Below are 19,638 nucleotides of genomic sequence, written 5' to 3' on the forward strand. Positions count from 1 at the left end.
GCACGGCTCGGCTCGGTTTGCGTTTCCACTGCAGTTCAGTACCGCTTTAGAGTGGGCGGGATTATTCACGTCGTTAGTTGAGCCGCCTCTATTGACGCGACTCCTGAAAAAAACGTTTTCATTCCGCGTCGCCCCATCACGCTCTCGCTGGATCAGCTCCTCTGCTATCAACGAGAGGAATGTCTGTACTTCCTCAAAAGACAACGAAACAGCCACTTTTTGGTTGTTAAAAAAGGTGCGCTTGTTCAAAACAGTTGCGTTCGATCCTTCGCTTACTGTACCCAGTGGAAAACCCCCCCAAAAGTGAACCGTACCGAGCCGTACCGTGCCGTACCATGCAGTGGAAAAGCGCCATTAGAGTGGCCTTTTATTGTGGCCAGCCTAAGGCACACCTGTGCAATAATCATGCTGTCTAATCAGCATCTTGATATGCCACACCTGTGAGGTGGATGGATTATCTCGGCAAAGGAGAAGTGCTCACTAACACAGATTTAGAGAGATTTGTGAACAATATTTGAGAGAAATAGGCCTTTTGTGTACATAGAAAAAGTCTTAGATCTTTGAGTTCAGCTCATGAAAAATGGGTGCAAAAACAAAAGTGTTGCGTTTATAATTTTGTTCAGTGTATATATATGAAAAATATTTTTAAAAAGGTAATATGTATTAATACATTAGTAATTTATGTAATAAATATAATTAAATATTCCTAAATATATATTTACATTTCCATTTAGTCATTTAACAGATGCTTTTATCCAAAGCTACTTACAAATGAGGATAATTGAAGCAATCAAAGCCATCAAAAGAGCAACAATATATAAATGCTGTGACAAGACTCGGTTAGTCTAACACCGTGTCCTAACTACACGCGACGCGACAAGATTCCAGCGACTCGCAACAAAATGTATACGTTTATAATCTAATTCATAAATATTAAAGCTTTTTAACATCATTAAATGTACTGAGTGACTGATAACATCTTTGTTATGGAATACATTCGTTGGTTCGCAGTGAGTTCACAGTTTTAAATCTTTGCTTTAATTTCTTTTCATAATCTGAGGTAAACTATCTGTTGCTGCTTTCAGTATGGCTATAAGGTCACACAAAATTATGTTTAAACTCATATTAGACACGTTTAACTTTGAATAAAGCACATAATCACCTGAGATTATGTTGTTGTTCCAGCCGTGATGTCGCGGAAATAGAAACCGTTTCTAAATTAGACATTTTGCGTGTCGCCGTCGTGGCTAGTTAGGACAAAAACTCCTATTAACATGGAAAAGATACCTTTTATCGCATGATGCAGCATCGCGTCGCGTGTAGTTAGGACACGGTGTAACGCAGGTTTTTTAATAATAAATAAAAAGAAAACAAGTAGATAGAACAGAAAAAGAATAGAGGTGTAACAGAAGCGCTAGTGTTAGAGGGTAATTCTTTTAATAAATAAAAAGAAAACAAGTCAAAATAATAGAAAAGAATAGAGAACACTATAGTGTTAGAGGGTAATTTTTCATAATAAAAAGAAAACAAGTAAAAAGAACAGAAAAAGAATAGAGGGTGCTAGTGTTAGAGGGTCTATTTTTTAAATATAAAGAAAACAAGTAGTAGAATAGAAATAGAATAGAGAGTGCAAGTGTTAGAGGGTCATTTTTTAAATAAATAAAAAGAAAACGAGTCGAAATAATAGAAAAATAATAGAGAATGTTAGTGTTAGAGTTTTTTTTTATAATACATAAAAAGAAAACAAGACAAGAATAGAAAAAGAATAGAGTGCAAGTGTTAGAGGGTCAAGTTTTTTTGAAAGAAAGAAAGAAAGAAAGAAATAAAATAAAATAAGAGAGTTCAAGTGTTAGAGGGTCAATTTTTTTTAAATATGAATAAGAATAAATATGAATAAATAAATATGAAAAAAATCATCATCACAAATAAATACTACTGTAAAGTACTAGTCACTGAATGACTGTCACAATCTTAGCATGACCTTTTCTTAAATGACACAGTACGTTTATTGAAAGATCAAAGTACATCCAGCATTCTAATAAATATTATTTTTTCTTTTCCAAAACTCTTTCACCAAGTCACTCTGATGGCTCCACGGAAACTCTTTCCGTGGCAGCTATGGAAGAAACGGATGAGGTTGGGTCCTTGTCGACCATTCAGACTGCCTCGTTGAGAAACTCCCTGCTGTCTTCATCAAGCCTGCGGGATTCCTTCTCTACTAATGACAGCAAAACTCTGGAAGGTCTGAGTGATTTGGTTGCCACTGACATGGATCCAGAAAGTCGCTCTCTTTCTATAGACAGTGCGTACGGAACTCTCTCGCCTCAGTCCCTGATCGCAGAGCTGGACTTAAAGGGAGCGGTTTGCCAGAGCGAGGGAGAAGAGACCGATGCTGGGGAGGAAGAAGAGGCATTTGAGGATGATGAAGATGGTGATGAGGAGGATTCAATAACCTGGAACGGCTCTCAGATTACTGTAAATGAGTCCTACGTTTCAGATGGCCATGCAGACAATGAGAAGAATGATTTTTCTGGGATGTCTCAGGCCCCGGGTTGTCGCTCACATACACTGCGGCGCCGTTCGCCCGTCCAGCCCCGTCCAGACTACCTGCAGTACTTTGCCCTCAGGTCACGCTCCGAGGACGACCTGCTTCAATGCCTCACAGCTCCTCGCTGTTCCTCTGGCAGGAACAACGTCAGCAAGAGCTTGACACACCTCGCCAAACAGACGTCTCACAGCACAGAGCGATTCCAGTCAGACGAGGAAGACTTCCGTAGAGACCCCAAAGCACTGTCCAGCAAGCTGACCAACACGCTTAGGAGAGCAGAGGCCAGGCACGTGCAAAGGACCCTCAGCTGCCCCAATGGCGAGGCGGACTGTGAGACTAAAGAGAATGAGACACCGCCCTCTGGTGGTCTGGAGGAAAAGAGTGACTTGGTGCTATCCCAGCAGCCACATCAGCAGCATAAGAAACTGATGTTGGCTCAGTTGCACAGGATACGTGCTACCATGGTGCTCAATTCAACACTGACAGCATCGTAAGTCTACAATATTTCACATATTTAGGTCATATTTCAAACCAAAATATAAAATACACTTTATAATGTATAACATGAAAACAATACTTTTCATAAATCTAATATATAATAAATTTTATATAGGCTAATATATTATTATTTAATACATTTTATATTTATTTTGTTGATAAGGAAGCCCGTTTTAGGGTATTTTTACACTGTGACATTATTTTCATGACAATTAAGAATACTGATGTCCCCAGTTGTCAGTAGCTTGTTGTAATAAAAAGTTATAATTATCATTACTATTATTAAAAAAATATATACAATTTTTAAAGTGCACTACCAGAAATGTATGGGGTCAGTAAGATTTCTTAAATGTTTTTGAAAAGAGTCTCATATGCTCAGCAAGGCTACATTTATTTGATCCGAAGTACTGTAAAAACATTAATATTATGAAATATTTTTACAATTTATCAGTTTTTTTCTGTTTTAATATATTTTAAAATGTTTTTTATTCCTGTGATGGCAAAGCTGAATTTTCGGCAGTCATTATTTCAGTCTTCATTTGTTGCTGTAGCGAGAAAAGGTTTGTTTTATTAATATTGAAAACATTAAACTAGATAACGTGTTGAAAGAAGAAACATGTTGAAAGCAATATTTTTATTAATATTGCTGCATAATATTTTGTGGAAACGGTGATATTTTTAGGTACCTTTGATTAATAGAAAGTTCAAATCAACAACATTTATTTATTTAGTAAATGTCTTTACTGTCATTTTTTTATCAATTTAATGCATCCTTAAAAGAAATCCTTCTGACTCAAAATTTTGAACAGTAGTATACATTTGTAAAATAGAATTTGGTAGTATTTGTTGTACTAAATGTAATTCATGCAGATTTTAATTTAGTGCTTGTGCCTGCCTGGACATGATGATTTTTATTAACTGAGAATATTTTGTCATGAAAATGTTCCTAAAACAGGTTTGATATTTAATGCAAAATATCATTTCAGTCTTGTATCCACAAGCAAGTTGCAATACAAACATGTAGCTTAGTTCTTGTCGTTATTCACCAACTGCACATGGTAAATTAGCCATTCTTATAAACATGCTATAAAAAGATGTCAACACTAGGCATTAGTATGTACCCCTCAAACTCTTGTCTTCTCTCCAATAGCTTGCTGACAGTTTGTTACAGAACTCTCCCTCATTGTCCAGACATGCTCGCACAGCGTGTCCTCCTCATTGTTAATGTTCTCCAAAGAGTGTGTCACGTCATTTGCCATCAGTGTGTACTCAGCCCATTAGAAGACAATGTGCTCTTCTGATATAGCTTTTAATAGGGTGAGACGCACTGATCTCAGTCAGGCAGGCACAGGATAGCCAAGCCCCTATTGTCTAGCCTTCATGGGGAGTTGGCATTTCAACATCCAGCGCTTTTGTCCCCAGTGTCTTTTATCTAATAATCTCAGTCTCCACCCAGAGTTATTAGAGAATTGGACCTTCGGAGAGAATGACTGGATCTAGAATCCTGAGTACTGAGTTGTTCACCTTTTTCCATGTATTGTATCTATTTTTACCTTGTGGAAGGTCTCTAATTGTTCCCTTATGTTTGAGTGATGATCTGTTGTTATGAAATGCTAGGCAGTTGCTCTGAAATGATATAAATGATGATGTCACATCAAAGATATATTATAAATTTGCTATTTATATTAAAATTTTTCTGTTTCTCTCTGTTTCTCTAGGGAAGTTTAGTGTTTGAGTAAATGAAGCTGATGCCATTAGCTGGTCTATTGGTGGGACTTAAACCTAGTCTTTAGTCCAAGACTACATCTGTACCCAAGAGGACGTACAAGTCAGTGACTCAAATATAAACAGGCAGAACCAGGGAGAACGCTGTGGAACTCTCAGTTAAAAGCCATTATCATAATTCACTAATTTAATATTGAATATGATGTTAAAGGGTCATATATACAAAGACGCTCATTTTGTATAATACCTGTCTGACAAAAAGAGACTTGAGTCAATTTTTATTTAACGAAGCACTAGTCAGGGCTTTTGCAGAGTAAAAGGGACATTGTGTCTAACGTTTAACCTCTACTCCATGCATTACTGCCCTGTGGAGGTCTGTTTTCACAAAAAGTATGAATATAAACTCTAAAGCACTCTTAATTCCAGAACTGACCTGAATTGTCATTTGTCATTTGAGTCCTAAGGGCTTTTTTTGCAATGCTAGATGATGTAGCTCATGAAACGCCTAAAATAGATTTACTCTTTTAGGTTGTAGGAATTTACTGAATCACACTTGATATGAAAAAAAAAGTCAAAAAAGAACAACTGTGGACTACTTTTGCTTCAAACGCCACAATAATAAACTTGCATGCATTTGTTTGTTTTTTTCAGTGTTCTGTAAATATGGTATTTATTGAACCTGCTTTGTTTAGTAGAAAATATCCTTATTGTTGATGCCTTTTGATTGTTATGTTTCTTTTTGCTATTTGAATGGTTAGCACTGTTTCTGATTTGTCAACTGACACCAAAATAAGGGCTGAATCCATGTCTTATGCCTGGATTTGATCAGTTTACATATGTAGCTTCAATATTTACAGGTTAAATATTTGCACAGTGATTCTAAAGAGAGAACACAACCTGCAAACGTCCAATTAAAATGCTTCAGATGCCAAAATGGGTCCATTTTGTTTATTTATGAAACTGGATTAATGATATCATCTGTTGTTAATGAGAAGATATTCCAAAAATTGACATCAGAACAAAGAAGGGGGAAGAGAGTGACTTCAAATTTTTATGTCCTTCCAAGCAAATCTGAATGCTCCTTGTCTCACCCTAATCATGTTTAATTAACAATATGTGCATATTTTTCATTTTGTAACCTTTTTGAAGCAACATGGTTATATAGAGTGCAGTGAGGAAAGACTCCAGGATCATACTGGTGAGCTGTTGAGCTGTCAAATATAAAATTGGAATATTCCAGTGATCCACAAGGTGGCAGCAAATATCTACTTTTTTTTAAATCTTTGACTTCATATGTTGTTTGTACAGCTGATGGAGAGATGGTCATGCAACCTATTTTTCCATCATCATCATTTTTATGTAAACCCAAATATGAGCAGGCTGAGATGAAAAATCCTCTGAGGCACTATGTTTAGAAATAAGGTATAATGTTTAGAACTATATGTGCCACGTGCTATATCAGTTATGACAATTAGTTTTCAGTATAAAGAATTTGCTTCCACATATTTATAGCCTTAAGTAGGTTAACTGTAGTAATACTTGTCCCTTCTCTCTTTGCTGGCAGACGTCTTTGGGTTCTTAGCAGAGTCTTGAGCGGTTGTAACCCCAGAGTTTTATTGCTCATTGCGGGAGCTGAGTCTGCACTGTGGCTCATAGCCATGCTGTGAGCAACGCCTGTAAACACACCACCAACACCCTGATGAAAAAGCGACTGGGGCCACCTTAACTAATTATTACCAGGTCTTTCCACACATGTCTCTGTCGATATGGTAGGCCATGCAACTCAAAGATCACGCAAAGCGTTTTCTGCTACCTACGCATCCTACATGCCTACGTGTCGCCAAATTCACAGTTTGAAAGCCGACCCAGCACAGCAAATATGAGTTGAACGGAGTGACAGTGATTTCTATTCCATAAGGGGACATGGTTATGGGGGGAAAATATATGGAAGGAACATTTCTTCAGTAAGAAGAAACGCAAACTTGTTTGATCTTTCAAATCGAACCGTTCACTGCTGTAGGCTAATAGCCTAGCTACATACATCCTCATATAAAACTAAACAGTGCTGAAACTTTTACACAAAATTCCTAAAACACAAAATCTGAAAGACATTAGTCTTTTTAGAGACATTTAATTTTCTCATATGAACTGTCTTTTGAGATTGTCGTTTGCTCGCAAAACTTGAGTCATCAGCAAATATTTTTGCATCAGCACCCCTGATGGATTACAGGGATATGGACAAAGACGGTAGCTCATGGTTTGTTGTTCGTGTTTAAAGGGGGCAGGCCAGGCGGAGAGAGCGTGAATACTGAAGGTAGGTCTGTGGAGCAGACTGTCTGCAGCTGCCGCTCATGTCGCTGGTCGACTAACAGCAAGTCTTTCTTCGCCGTAGAAGTTTGTCAGGAGAATAAAGCGTGCTAATTCGGCGTTATTCTGCTTTCAACACATCCAAGAGTGATTAACCCAAGAGGATAACGGACATGAACTTGGCTGTACCCTTGTGCGCTCGAGCGCTTTTCTTGGCTCAACGTGAGTATCTGATGTACCTGTATCCAAAGACAAAGTTGGTGTTGTTCTTAAAGTTTTTTTGTGGTTCTGTTTACATTGAGAGCTGAGAGAAGAATAGGTAAATGAATAAAGATGGTCTATTATATTTAAACAGACTTCTAAAATGCTAAATTGGGCTCAAGTGTGCATGTTTGTGTGGTACTGTATATATGGTGTGCAAGAAACATGCCACTCTCACCTGAGTGTATATCTTTGCATGTCTTGAGAGTCACTGTACACGTTTGCGAATATTTTCTGCTGTTTAAACGTTTAAACATGACGTCATAATGTCATGTAATGGGTTTTCAGTCTGTATTTTGCACTGTTGAGACCCAGACCCAAATGCCAAAACCATCTGGCGCAGATAACTAAATTCAAACTCGTGTACAAGACTGATGACTTTGTTTTGAACTAACCCACAGAAAAGTTTCTGCTCCCAACAAACTGGTCTGCTTGATAGAAGCACCAAAATTTAAGCACATAAAAGAAAAAAAAGACTATATTTCTGGACATTCTGTGGAATAAATGCCAGATGTGGCATGGAATTTTATTTTGTGGTGGTAAGTATGAGATGTTTGTCCAAGATGGCCTTGTTTTTCTCTTCTTGTTTAAGTATCTCATCCAGTGAGGAGTTGCCAAGAGCTGAAGCTTATTCTTGTGGAGGCCTTTGTGCTGAAAACCTAATGAATCAAGAATTTTTTTTACCTAAAATAATTGCATATTTCGAACTCAGGAGTGACTCAGAGTGATTCACTTAACAAACAGCAAAGGCATATGGTTTTATTTAAAACAAATATTATTCAAATCTACTCATCTTATCACAGGTTGAGTCAGTATTGTAAACTTATAATTAACCAGTTTTGGTCAGTTAAGTCTGGCCCCATTGGTCAGGTTTTCCCCCCCTCTCAATTAGAGTATGATGTTTCACTGTAAACTGAACTCTGTTTGAATTTGCCTCCATACAACTTCTAAAAGGATTTGTTACATCCATCCAGCCTACTAAATGCTCCATACACTGAATTACTAAAGTAAAATGTTCACTATACTTACTATATTCACTTTATCCCCTAGTTAATATACTAGACATTTTGTTGTAGGTTTTGAGTGGAAAATCCCATAACATTATGATTCTGCACACTCAGCAGGTCTGTAAATCAACAAAAGTGAAGCCTTACCTAGTTTAACCCATGTAAACGAACCTTGACTACAAGGCTTTAATCCCAGGCCTGACAAACAGCACTGCTCTAAGTTTTGTACTGGGCTTAGTTTGAGAACGCTGGCTCATTTCAGGTGTAGAACTATTTTTGAAATCATCTCCATCATTAAAAATACAGTTCTTTATTCAGTTATATTCGGTTCCTTTGAAGCGTCCATGTTCCATGAATGTCATGAAAGAACATCTGAGCCCTGACTTCAGACTTAAAGAAAATAGAGGAATGTCAAATAAAAAAGATGCTTTTTATCAGCAGTTTTCCAACATGAAAGTGTCCAAATGTAATGAAATTCCTCGAAACGCAAAAGTATTTTTCATGCAAAGAAGGTCAATTGGGTCCAAAGTTATTGTTCTTTAAAAGATCTTCTTTTGTTTTTCACTGAAGAAAGAAAGTCATAATGGCATGCGGGTTAGTAAATGGCACAGAATTGTAATTTTTGGGAAAATATGAGAAAGATAGAGAACGAGATATGCAGTTTTGTAGGTTTACAGTCTCTGTGCAGGTGTAGCTTTGCCCTCAACATGTTTGTGTGAATATGAGTGTGCATGTGTGAATGAAATACGGATATATGAGCAAACGGACACGTTGTTGCATTTCAAAGTGCTTCCTCAGCAGATTCCAAACCCTTGACCCTCTCCCTCTTCCTCTGCCTTTCATTCTGATGGCTGTGGTTTCTCTGGCTTCTAACACATCCTTATTACTGCCTTTCTAATGCTCTCAGGATTTGCTGTACATTTCTTTTTCTCTCGTTTGACACAAAATCATTATGACATACAACAAACCTCAAAGACCAAACAAAGATGAAAACCCATGTGAGGAGAAGTATTTACTGTGCAGTTTAACTATGATGAATTTCTTTCTTTATTGTAAAAGTCTCTAAAAAGCATTATATTTTAGACTGCTCTTTCAAAGGAACTGGTTGTGAACCGTTAAAATGTCTTGTTCATCCAACAGACTGTCTGTTTGTCTTTTGTACTGTATTTCTTTAAATGTGTAGGTTGTGAGAATAAAATTTAAAAAAGTAAGCCAACCCATTTTATATAAATCTCTCATATTTTCAGCATGCTGAAAAAGAAAGCACAGAAATTGTTCCCACTTTATGAATAAGGGAGTGGTTGGATTGCCCCTGACCCTCTTTAATGCGAGAGGATCTGGGACATTCCAACCACTCCCTTAGTCATAAAGTTCATAAAATAAAAATGGCCATCATTTACTCACCCTCATGTTGTTCCAGAACTGTATGAATTCATATGACTGGTTTGTTAACAGATCAAACATTCTCTCATGAACAAGCGCATTTCATTCTTTTTTTGGTAAACTATCCCCTTAAGGTTGATTTGACAGAAATTTCAGTAATTGAGAATAATGTGGGCCTAGGTAATCTCTAGTTAAATGTTTATATTCTACGTCTAAAGTTAACCAGAGTTTACAAAGGAGTGTTTTATTAGCCATGAGTATTTCGATTCTTCTTGCAGACGTACGAAGAGGTGTTTATTTCTGAGGGTCACAGACTTATACAAACATCCATAAATAGTCCTTCCAGACATAAGGTCTGCAAAATATTGATGCTGCTTATTTTTCCCAAAATGTTTGCTGACATAGAAATGTTACACAAACAGAGAAACCTACATGGCTGGCCATCACTGCATTTCTCAATCTCTTTGTCTATTGCTGTATTGTTCTGATAATATGTATATTGTTTTATTGTGCTCAGCAGCCCTCTGAGGGTAGTTTGCCATCACCCAGCCTGTCAGATTAACAGTGCAGCTCAAGGGCCTGTTGATTTTTCAGAGCTACTCGTTTAAACAGTTATTTATGAAAACACAGTGATAAATCCCGCATCTCTAGTCTTTAACCTAGTGAGAAAAAACACGAGGTCACCTATGTATGTAATTTTAACTCGTTTTTCTGTTTGCCTATTTTACAGTTCTGGCTTCATTCCTCTTCAGCCCTGGTAAGCACATTACTTGCATCTTAAAACTATAAAATGTTCATCAAAGTGTATCGAGCATATTACCTAACGGTATAAATATCCCAAAATATACACTACCGTTCAAAAGTTTAAAGTCAGTTTGGTTTAATAAAAAAAAGAAATGAATACTTTTTAGAAAGAATGCATTAAATTGATCAAAAGTGACAGTAATGACAAATACATTGTTACAATAGATTTGTTGAATAAAATATATTTGAAAAGAATTGCAATTGTAATATTGTAACCGTAATGTTAGTTCACAATATTACTGTATTTTTGATCAAATGAATGCATCTTGGTGATCATAAGAGACTTATTTTTAAAAACATTCAATAAACTTACTGACCCCGAACATTTGAACAGTAGTGTATCTGCAGCTGCAGGACTGAGAATGCTATAATTACTTAAAACACTAGTTTACTGGCGCTAAAGCAACATATGGTTTACAACAACAGCACTGCTCCATTTACTTTGGGTAATCACATATGATAGTGCTTTTCAATGATTAGGCCTAATCTGTGTCCGGGAAACCGGCCCTTTGTGTTTCAGTGCAAGGCCAAAGTGATGGCAGTGGAGTGGTGGTGGCCATGTACAATATCAGCGCCTCCCAGGGATCTCAGGCGGTATTGCAATGTCATAGTCAGCGCATGGTGTGGACACAAGACCGCTTAAAGGACCGCCAAAGGGTAGTGCACTGGGATTTACTTCGTAGTGGCCCAGACCATGCAATGGAACGTGTCATAGACATGTTTTCTGCTGGAGACCAGCGCATCTACAACGGCTACAACCAGGGCCGCATTAACATGCCCAAGACTGCTTTTAAGGATGGCAACTTCTCATTGGTAATCAAAGGTTAGATACTTTTTGGCAATACAAAGGCAACCGCCTGGAACTCCATAGAAATCTTCACACTTCAAAATGTTTAGGAACATCTCTGATGCTTCTTTTCTAAATAAATTAATACATTTTGTCGGGGTTCATACAGATGTTGCAATGAGTGACAAAGGAATCTACTCCTGTAACCTGCATCATCATTACTGCCACCTGTATGAGTCAATCAAAGTTCAGCTCAATGTCACCAAATCAGGTTGGTAAATTCAGTTCATATTTCAGAGGAGGTTTTTGTCTGGCTTTTCTTGGCATTTAACGTGCATCTTGTTCTGTCTGTGCAAGTTCATGCCAAATAAAGTGCTGGCTGCTGATTAAAGAATGGAAAGAATGTGAAGACTGAAGACCATTTGAAATGATGGTCATCTCCAGTCACCAACCTTTTAAAAAATATAGTGCTTAAACAGTAATACTGTGAAATGTTATTACAATTTGAAATTGCTTTTATATTTGAATGTATTTTAAAGTGTAATTTATTTCTGTGATGGCAAAGCTGAAATTTTCCATGAATTTTCAAGTGTCACATGATCCTTCAGAAATCATTCTAATCTGCTGATTTGGTGCTCAAGTAATATTCCTACCTATAATCTACCCATCTTTGATTATATATGCATACTCATATATTCATGTTGCTGTGGTTTTCTCTCAGCACGTAAGGAGAGGCGGTTTTGGGATGGTCAGAAGGCAGTGTTTGTGGTTCTGGTGGGCAGCGCGGTGGTTCTCCCTTGCGTTAACCGCCGGCCTATCTGGACAGAGGGCAACAGTCAGGAGGACCAACAACAAGTGGTGCACTGGGACCATCAACCTCCAGGGGTCCGACACGACCGTGCCGATCGGCTCATCGACCTGTACGCTTCTGGTGAGAGGCGTCACTATGGACCACTGTTTGTTCAGCAAAAGATGAATATTTCTGCCACAGCATTCTCGCAGGGAGATTTCTCTCTGATCATCTCAGACATCCAGCCTCTGGATCAGGGGCTATACTCTTGTCATCTCCACCATCACTACTGCGGTCTGCATGAGAGACGCATCTTCCAGCTTACCGTGACGCCTCCAGTCCCTCAGATCCCTCAGGAACCCACAGATGAACCTCAGTATCTTCCCAATGAAGACCCAAGTAAGAGAAACACCCACAGTAACAGTAAAGTATAATAAAAATGGTAACACTTTAGTATAGGGACCAATTCTCACTATTAAGTAGTTGCTTATTAGCATGCCTATTATTAATATATTGGCTGTTTATTAGTACTTATAAAGCACATATTCTGCATGACCATAATCTACATCCCTAATCCTACCCAATACCTAAACTTAACAACTACTACCTTACTAACTGTTAATAATTAGCAAATTAGGAGTTTATTGAGGGAAAGGCCGTAGTTAATGGTTAATGGCGAGAATTGGGCCTTAAAATAAAGTGTGACCATAAAAAGATATTCATCATGAGAATCAAGAGATCAATCATGAGAAGCATGAATTCAATCAAGTTCATTTATTCAGTTTTCTTTATTTCAGCTTTTTACTAGTCATGTATAATAACATTTTCACAGCACACAAGGGTTTTTCCAGAATTACCCCAATTTATCACCGAATAGTTGCTGCTGTCAGGAGTTCTTGTTTGTTGCTTTGGCTCGTTATGACTTGTTTGCACCACAGATTCCATTAAATATTTTTCTTCTGAATGCGAGTCTGCTGTTCACAATGTGAGTCTAAAATGGTTGTCAGCGGAATTGTTGCAAGTTGCGTGTGGATAAATGCCAGTGCAGACTACTTGAACAGGTAGAAGTAAATGTAAGAAAATAGAACGTCCCTCTTGGAGCATCTTCAGCATGTTCCTGAAGAAATGTGTTAAATGCTATATTTGCAACTTAGAGTCCCAGGCTAGGGAGTTCTCCTGATTTAGTTTGCCTTTATTTATTTGTTAAAGTTCTTGGTTTTGCTTATATTCACAAGAGAAAAAGACAAGGGTTGATGCTTGTTACTGATATAGTCTACACTTGTTTTACAGGACAGTTTTGAATTACTTGATTAGCATTTATTGAGCCAAAGAAAAAAAACACCCACCACCCTGGGACTCCTTTTTATGTCTTCAGAATTGAATCTGTATTAACTAAATGATAAACAAATTTAGTAAAAAGAAAGAAGAAAGTAAATAGGTTGGATGTAATCACAGGGCATGAACTCAAACAAACAATCCTGACCTAAAACAGTCTGAGGTAAGTGCAGATCTGGTTACCCTGCTGTCGGTGGATTGCCACGTTCACATTCATTAAAATGCAGCAGTTCTCCTTTAAAGCTTATTCTTCTTTTGCTTCAAGCACGCTTTTTCTCTCTTTCTTTTTTTTTTTTTACTTGCATTCCACTGCCGTTCTCTCTCCCACTGTCACAGCTCGCTTTCTCAGTTTGAGTTCTGCTCTGGTTCGGATCATTCGATAGCCTTATGTTTTTCTTTGAGGTATTGCCAGGGAGACGGGAGGAAAGGAGGATAAGAAAGTGCTTTTTTATTTGCATAAGACAGGGAGGTAGGCAATGTGAGTTGGGAGATAAAAGTAAGGAAGGAAATATATGAGACAGAGAGGGATTAATGCATACGTTTTAATGATTTTTTACAGTGACAAAAGAGAAAGGGGGAAAGACGGGTGGGGATTTGGCAGAAAAACCACTAATAAGAGAATGTGGGAAAGTCATTTTCTGTGGTTTAGTAATACTGCTTCTACTGGACCCTAGACTACACAAACCTCAGTGGAATCTTGCGGATAATCACAGACTTTTGGGCAAGAAAGGAAAGAGCTAAACACTTTCTGCACTGCTGAATTCATTATTAACAACAAAATATTTCTGCATGGCCTCTTTTTTTTTTTTTTGGCAAAAAGCATTGGGCATCTGCGGTGACTGCTTGTTTATACATTGTGTTGTTCAGTGTCTGTATTTTGTTTTGATGTCAGTTGTTTGTCTTGGCTGTCTTCCTTGAGTTAAAGGGATAGTTCTGTCATTATTAATCACCCTCATGTAATTTCAAACCCATATGACTTTATTTCTTATGTGGAACACATCAAGGAAGCTTTAAAAGGCTGTAAAAGCACATTAGAATATCGTAAAAATAGTCCAAACAACCTGTGCACTATATATTACAAGTTTCACGAAACCTTATGACAAGTTTGTGTTCAGAACACACCAAAATTGAAGTCATTATTCACTGAAAAACTGAAAAACGTGACGCTCGCCTTTGCATATTTGTGAGATGAGTAGCTGTGACTGATCAGCTAATCATTGTTTTGAGTCATTTAATTTATTCTTTTGAATCATTCTTTTGATTATCCTTTTTAATGAATCCGTCAATCTGGTTCACACTGGTCTGGTTGATTCATTCACGACTCACGAGCTCTTAAGTTCAAATGACTCAGTTGCAGTGCTTCTATGTGACAAATGACTCAGAAGCAGCAAAAGAATAATGCGGTACTTCGATGACCAAATGTTATTTTTTTGGGTAAACTGTTCCTTTAAAGTATCAAATTTCCTCAACACCCCTAGCTATGTTTTGTTATATTGTACAGTGTGCAGACTGCTTACAAATGTCATACAGATTGGCAGTCTATTCGTCTTCTAAGCTTTCACTTCTTCTCTTTTAACTACTGCATCTCTTTGTGGTTTGACTTATTTATCTGCCCATTTCTTTCATGATTTTTTTCATGATTTTTTGTATCCTCCCTTGTGCATTGCATTTCCCTTCTTCTGTTTCTTTAATTTTCTGTTGATCTGTCTTACCCGTGTTGCTCTTTTTCTCATTTCTTACTGCATAGTTTTCTCGTTTTTGGCCATTCTCTCTTTTTTTATCCTCCGTCACCGTCCTTTCTGGAGTGTTTTTGGACAGCGTCTTGTTTATCTGCAGGAAAAGGGAAGTTTGCTTCATCTGTAAAGCATCTGGCCAGCTGTAGCTAGAGCTCAACATCAGACCATAAGCCATAAGGAGGAGACTGTTGTGGATTTAGGTCAGCCCACCCTCAACATCCCCTCATTCCCCCTTCAACCTTCCCTCAACCCTTTCTTAAGCCATCCAAAATGTCTCAGTCCTTTCCTCTGTCTTGTTTAAGCATGAAGAAAAAGACAACTGTCTGGATCCAGCACAGCCATTACATAAAATCACTTCCTTTTAGGACTTTTCATAATTCTGTTTATCCTCTATAGTTCAGCCGTTTTAGACCAGGTGGTTCTAATCATGTGAATCACTCACTTTCAGCTTCCCCGGGATCTGGCATTTCAATAACTGTTCAAAAGTTGCAAGGTTGAAGCATATTGATGTTCCCCTATGGTCTTAGAAGCAGGACAGTCCAAGACAAGTCCCCATGGAAGCCCTCTTCTGGATTGTTTGGCCTATAAATGTTCAGCTTTCACCATGAGCCCAAACTCAACATCATCATAAACACGACTATTCTTGAAGACATCTGTTCATGAACAAGCAGGAAATAAAAAGTGCTTCTCGAGATCTGGAAGATGTCTTATTGCTTTTAAAGCAATTGTTTGTTTAAAAAAAAAAAAGATCTGTGATGTGAACATGCAAGGGAAGTCTGAAACTAAGCAAAACACATCTTTGCATAATAACCATAAAATCACTGTTAGAGAAATATTTTTGTGGAGAAGCCTGCTTTGTGGTTTACCTAAGGTGAAAGATACAGAAATTAATGTGTTTTGAAATTATGTAGCTGCCATTTCAGTAAAAATGCATTTTATTATAGGCAAAACAGTACAATGTTGTGACAGAACACACTATGTTGTTCTTTACCATGGCTCTTGACTGCCAGTAACCAGTCATATCCGGCTTTTTTTATGAGGTCTTCTGAAAAACGAGGGTAGAAGATCCTTCAGCTGTTACTGATTACAGTAATCTACCCTACGATATTAGCCTGTGTTCCCCTCAGTGCTCTGGGTTCAGACATACACAATAAGAGGCTAAGATTGAGATTACAGGCCAGAAACTGTTTTTCACAGGTAACAATTACTTAATGGGTATGTTTTAAAACAGTAGTTGGCAGAATTAGCTTGTTTTCCACAGAGTGGGTGATAGAAAGATTGCATTACAACAATTTGTGGTGGTCTGTTAGAAATATTACAAATATCATTGTTTTAATTTTTTATGGCAATAATTAATTACATTTTACTGTATATACATTGCCGTTCAGGCTGTTTTTGTAAGAAGCCTCTAAAAAGCTTCAAACAATAATAACAACAACTTCATATTAATAAGATCTTAAGAAGCAAGAATCTCTTCTCTGATTTTCACCCTAGTAAAAAAGTAAAATATTTAAAATACATTTATTTCATACTAAGTATAGTTCAAATCTTGTAACATATTTATTGACATTTCGCTTCAAGACTTACTGATATAAAAGTTATATTTAAACTTTATTTGTGCACAATGCACATTTCTTGATATTAAGTCTAAAATGTGTTTTAATGCCACTATTGATGAGGATTGTATGACCTTTGAATAATATTGGTCTTTAAATGCAAGATATTTAAATTTTACCCGAAGTATACTTGCAGTAGTTCCACTTTAGCACACTCAAATGTACTTCAGTATATCTTTAGTTGGACTTCAGCACTATTAAAGTGCATTAAGTACAAAATTAGTTGTTCCAATTTAGTAGACTTTAAGTATACCAGTTTAGTACAGTTGAAGGATATTTATATTAAGTACATTAACATGTAAATATGTGTTTTTAGCATACTTAGCATGAAATAAATATATTTCAAATACATTTATTTTACATTGTATATTTATTTTTCACTAGGGCAGCCATGGCTCTTTTGTAATGTCCAAACATAATAGTCCCTGAGTGATTTTCCACATCTCATAATACTTCTTTTCTAGGAAAAGAGGCTACGTGTCTTTATTATGTCTGTATCATAGACAAAGAGGTGCAAGTTTGGCTTATTTGTTTAATTTATTTAATTTTCCTGTGGAAGCAAAATGACAAAGTCACTCAGTAAAATAAACCAGGTAGTACCTCCCCCATTTCCCCCATCCTCCCTCTGTTTTTTATTTAAATCCATGTTTTCCTGCCAGGAAAAAAAAAACAGTGGATCTAATTCTAGCTGAAAAACACGTGGCAGTTTCCGGCACTTCTCACAGAATTCAGAGTACAATTAAAATAAACTAGTGCACAAACTGTGCTGCTTAAAACATTTACATTCGCAAGTTTGATATTTTTGTCCAAAGCCACTTAGAATGCATTCAAGGTATACATTTATCAGTGTGTGTGTATTTTCTGAGAGTCAATCCCATGACCTTGGTGTTGCCAACACAATGTTTTGAACTCCAGAAACAATCACCTCCAACATCTGTTTAGCCCTAATGCCAGATCTCTCTGTACTGCTTCTTCCGTTGTCTTTAGCTGAGGGTCAAGCCCTTACATGTTAATTCTTATTTTGTTGAAATATACTTTTGTTACCTTCAGTTGCTTAGTGTTTGGGGCGTAATACTTTTGGGTTTTTTTATGCAGTATTTATTTTATGTCATACTATGTAAGCTAATGTGAAGCTGAATAAATAGCTCAGGAGCATAGATGATGTTGGTCTCATTTCTCAGAGGGCATGAAATCAGATTATGATTAAATCTGTAATATCTCTCCTTGAGGAGTGCTGAAGTGTGCATTTACACAGCAAAAGATTCTGTGTAGCATAAATCTTTTTAAGTAGCACAGGGCCCTCTGGTGGTTACTAAAAATGACAAAAAATGATCAAGTTCAAGGCCAAACTCCCCAATACATATACTTGATAATCTTCTTTTAGACACCAATATGGTGGAAGTGCCGCCACATGTAATCAACGTCATCTTGCCAGAGCAAAGGAGTCACTTCCTGCAGCAGCTGGGCTACATCCTGGCGACTCTCCTCTTACTGGCTCTTATCGTGTTGGCTGTCGTTCTCCTCACACGTCACCGGAAAAGACAAGGTTTTTTTCTGTCCTTTTATTCATCCTTTCCATCTGTTTTTTGCTTTTTATTGCTCTAAACAGGCATGTAGTTATATTTCAGTTGTATATATAATGTAAATGTCTTTGTTGCACTTCAGAAGTGTCTTTCAGCCATATAGTTATATATAACATGTCGGTAATATATGACATTTGTATGCTCAAATATTATGTAATTATTTTATTTAATTGAATTAATTGATTTAATATTTGCATTTTTTAAAACATAGGCCAGGATTTTGATCCACGGAAAGTCGAAAGTCCACCTCTGCCGACGGTGACGTATGTGTGAGTACCTACTGATGTTAAAAACACCATCTGTGAACATTAGTTATGCATAAAGCATCAACTGTCAATGTGTGTCATATATCTAGGGGCCACACATCATGTGTTAAGAAAGAATGTGAGCGAAGCATCCCAGAAGTGAAGTCAAGCAACCAAGAGGAGACGAAGTTGGGTGAGTTTACCTCATATTTCTTCTCAAAATGCACCACCTGTGAAAAGAGTTGGACAAATATATCTCTGTTCGTCTCCGCAGACTACAAGAACAATCTTCTGAAGGAAGCGGAAATGTCCAAACTTTGCTCCCAAAAAGCTATTGACCTGGACAGAGGTAGAATCATTGGTTGTGATTGTTTTTGCCATTTTCCTTGTCTGAGAGAGGTTTACAAAGCTAACATGTGGCTCACTTCAAAGAATAAAGCCAAAAGTTCACTAAGACAACTAGAAATACCAGACTAGTTGTCGGAAGTTGCATTAAATTGCTTTCAATTGTTTAAATATCACAGTAAAGACTTCAGCAAAGAATCCATTTCTTTTGAATTTTCTATTCATCAAAGAACCTTGAAAAATTTTTTTATTGTCGTTTCCACAAAAATAGTAAAGGGTTAGTTCACCCAAAAATGAAAATTCATCCAAAGATGAACGAAGGTTTTACAAGTTTGGAACGACATGAGGGTGAGTAATTAATGACAGAATTTTCATTTTTGGGTGAACTAACCATTTAAGATTTCTTTCAAAAAACCAACAACTTGCAAACCAAAATTCCTCTGAAATTTGATTATGTTTTCCAAAATTCACAAATTCTCTCTCTTTAATTTTTTTTCTCTGCAGAGATGGAGAAGCCATCTTGGAAATAAGAGGTACCTTGCCACTGGCTGGTCCAGGGGCAGATTTGGAAACGGATGAAAAATGAAGTGCAGAGAGGTGATAATATGGCAAGGAAATAAGTGAAAAGGAGAGCAGGACACAGTTGTATCTTTTTTTTTTTTTTTTTG

General features: G+C 37.1%; 2 protein-coding genes across 9 annotated transcripts in view; both read left to right on the top strand.

Moving 5' to 3' along the window:
* Positions 1 to 5,705, top strand: part of LOC107655076 (pleckstrin homology domain-containing family G member 5-like) — a 51,271-nt gene extending 45,566 nt beyond the window's left edge. For 6 of the 8 annotated variants that reach the window (XM_016442487.1, XM_016442484.1, XM_016442488.1 and 3 more), the window contains 2 exons: positions 2,066 to 3,038; positions 4,765 to 5,705. In XM_016442487.1, coding sequence (XP_016297973.1) covers positions 2,066 to 3,038; positions 4,765 to 4,774 — 983 coding nt within the window. In that variant the 3' untranslated portion in view covers positions 4,775 to 5,705. Of the gene's footprint in view, positions 1 to 2,065; positions 3,043 to 4,764 lie in introns of those variants that run through there. The other 2 variants (XM_016442486.1, XM_016442485.1) reach the window with 2 other exon arrangements.
* A 1,340-nt stretch (positions 5,706 to 7,045) lies between these two features.
* On the top strand, positions 7,046 to 19,627 carry LOC107655079 (matrix-remodeling-associated protein 8-like). Its single transcript, XM_016442494.1, has 10 exons — positions 7,046 to 7,300; positions 10,460 to 10,486; positions 11,054 to 11,356; positions 11,490 to 11,591; positions 12,042 to 12,509; positions 18,182 to 18,343; positions 18,592 to 18,649; positions 18,736 to 18,818; positions 18,900 to 18,974; positions 19,475 to 19,627. Exons 1-10 carry the CDS (start codon positions 7,252 to 7,254, stop codon positions 19,498 to 19,500), a joined length of 1,353 nt encoding a protein of 450 aa, XP_016297980.1. The 5' UTR covers positions 7,046 to 7,251; the 3' UTR covers positions 19,501 to 19,627.
* Positions 19,628 to 19,638: the final 11 nt, after the last annotated feature.

Source organism: Sinocyclocheilus anshuiensis, unplaced genomic scaffold, assembly GCF_001515605.1.
Source record: "Sinocyclocheilus anshuiensis isolate Anshui unplaced genomic scaffold, SAMN03320099.WGS_v1.1 scaffold1072, whole genome shotgun sequence".
Classification (NCBI taxonomy): domain Eukaryota; kingdom Metazoa; phylum Chordata; class Actinopteri; order Cypriniformes; family Cyprinidae; genus Sinocyclocheilus; species Sinocyclocheilus anshuiensis.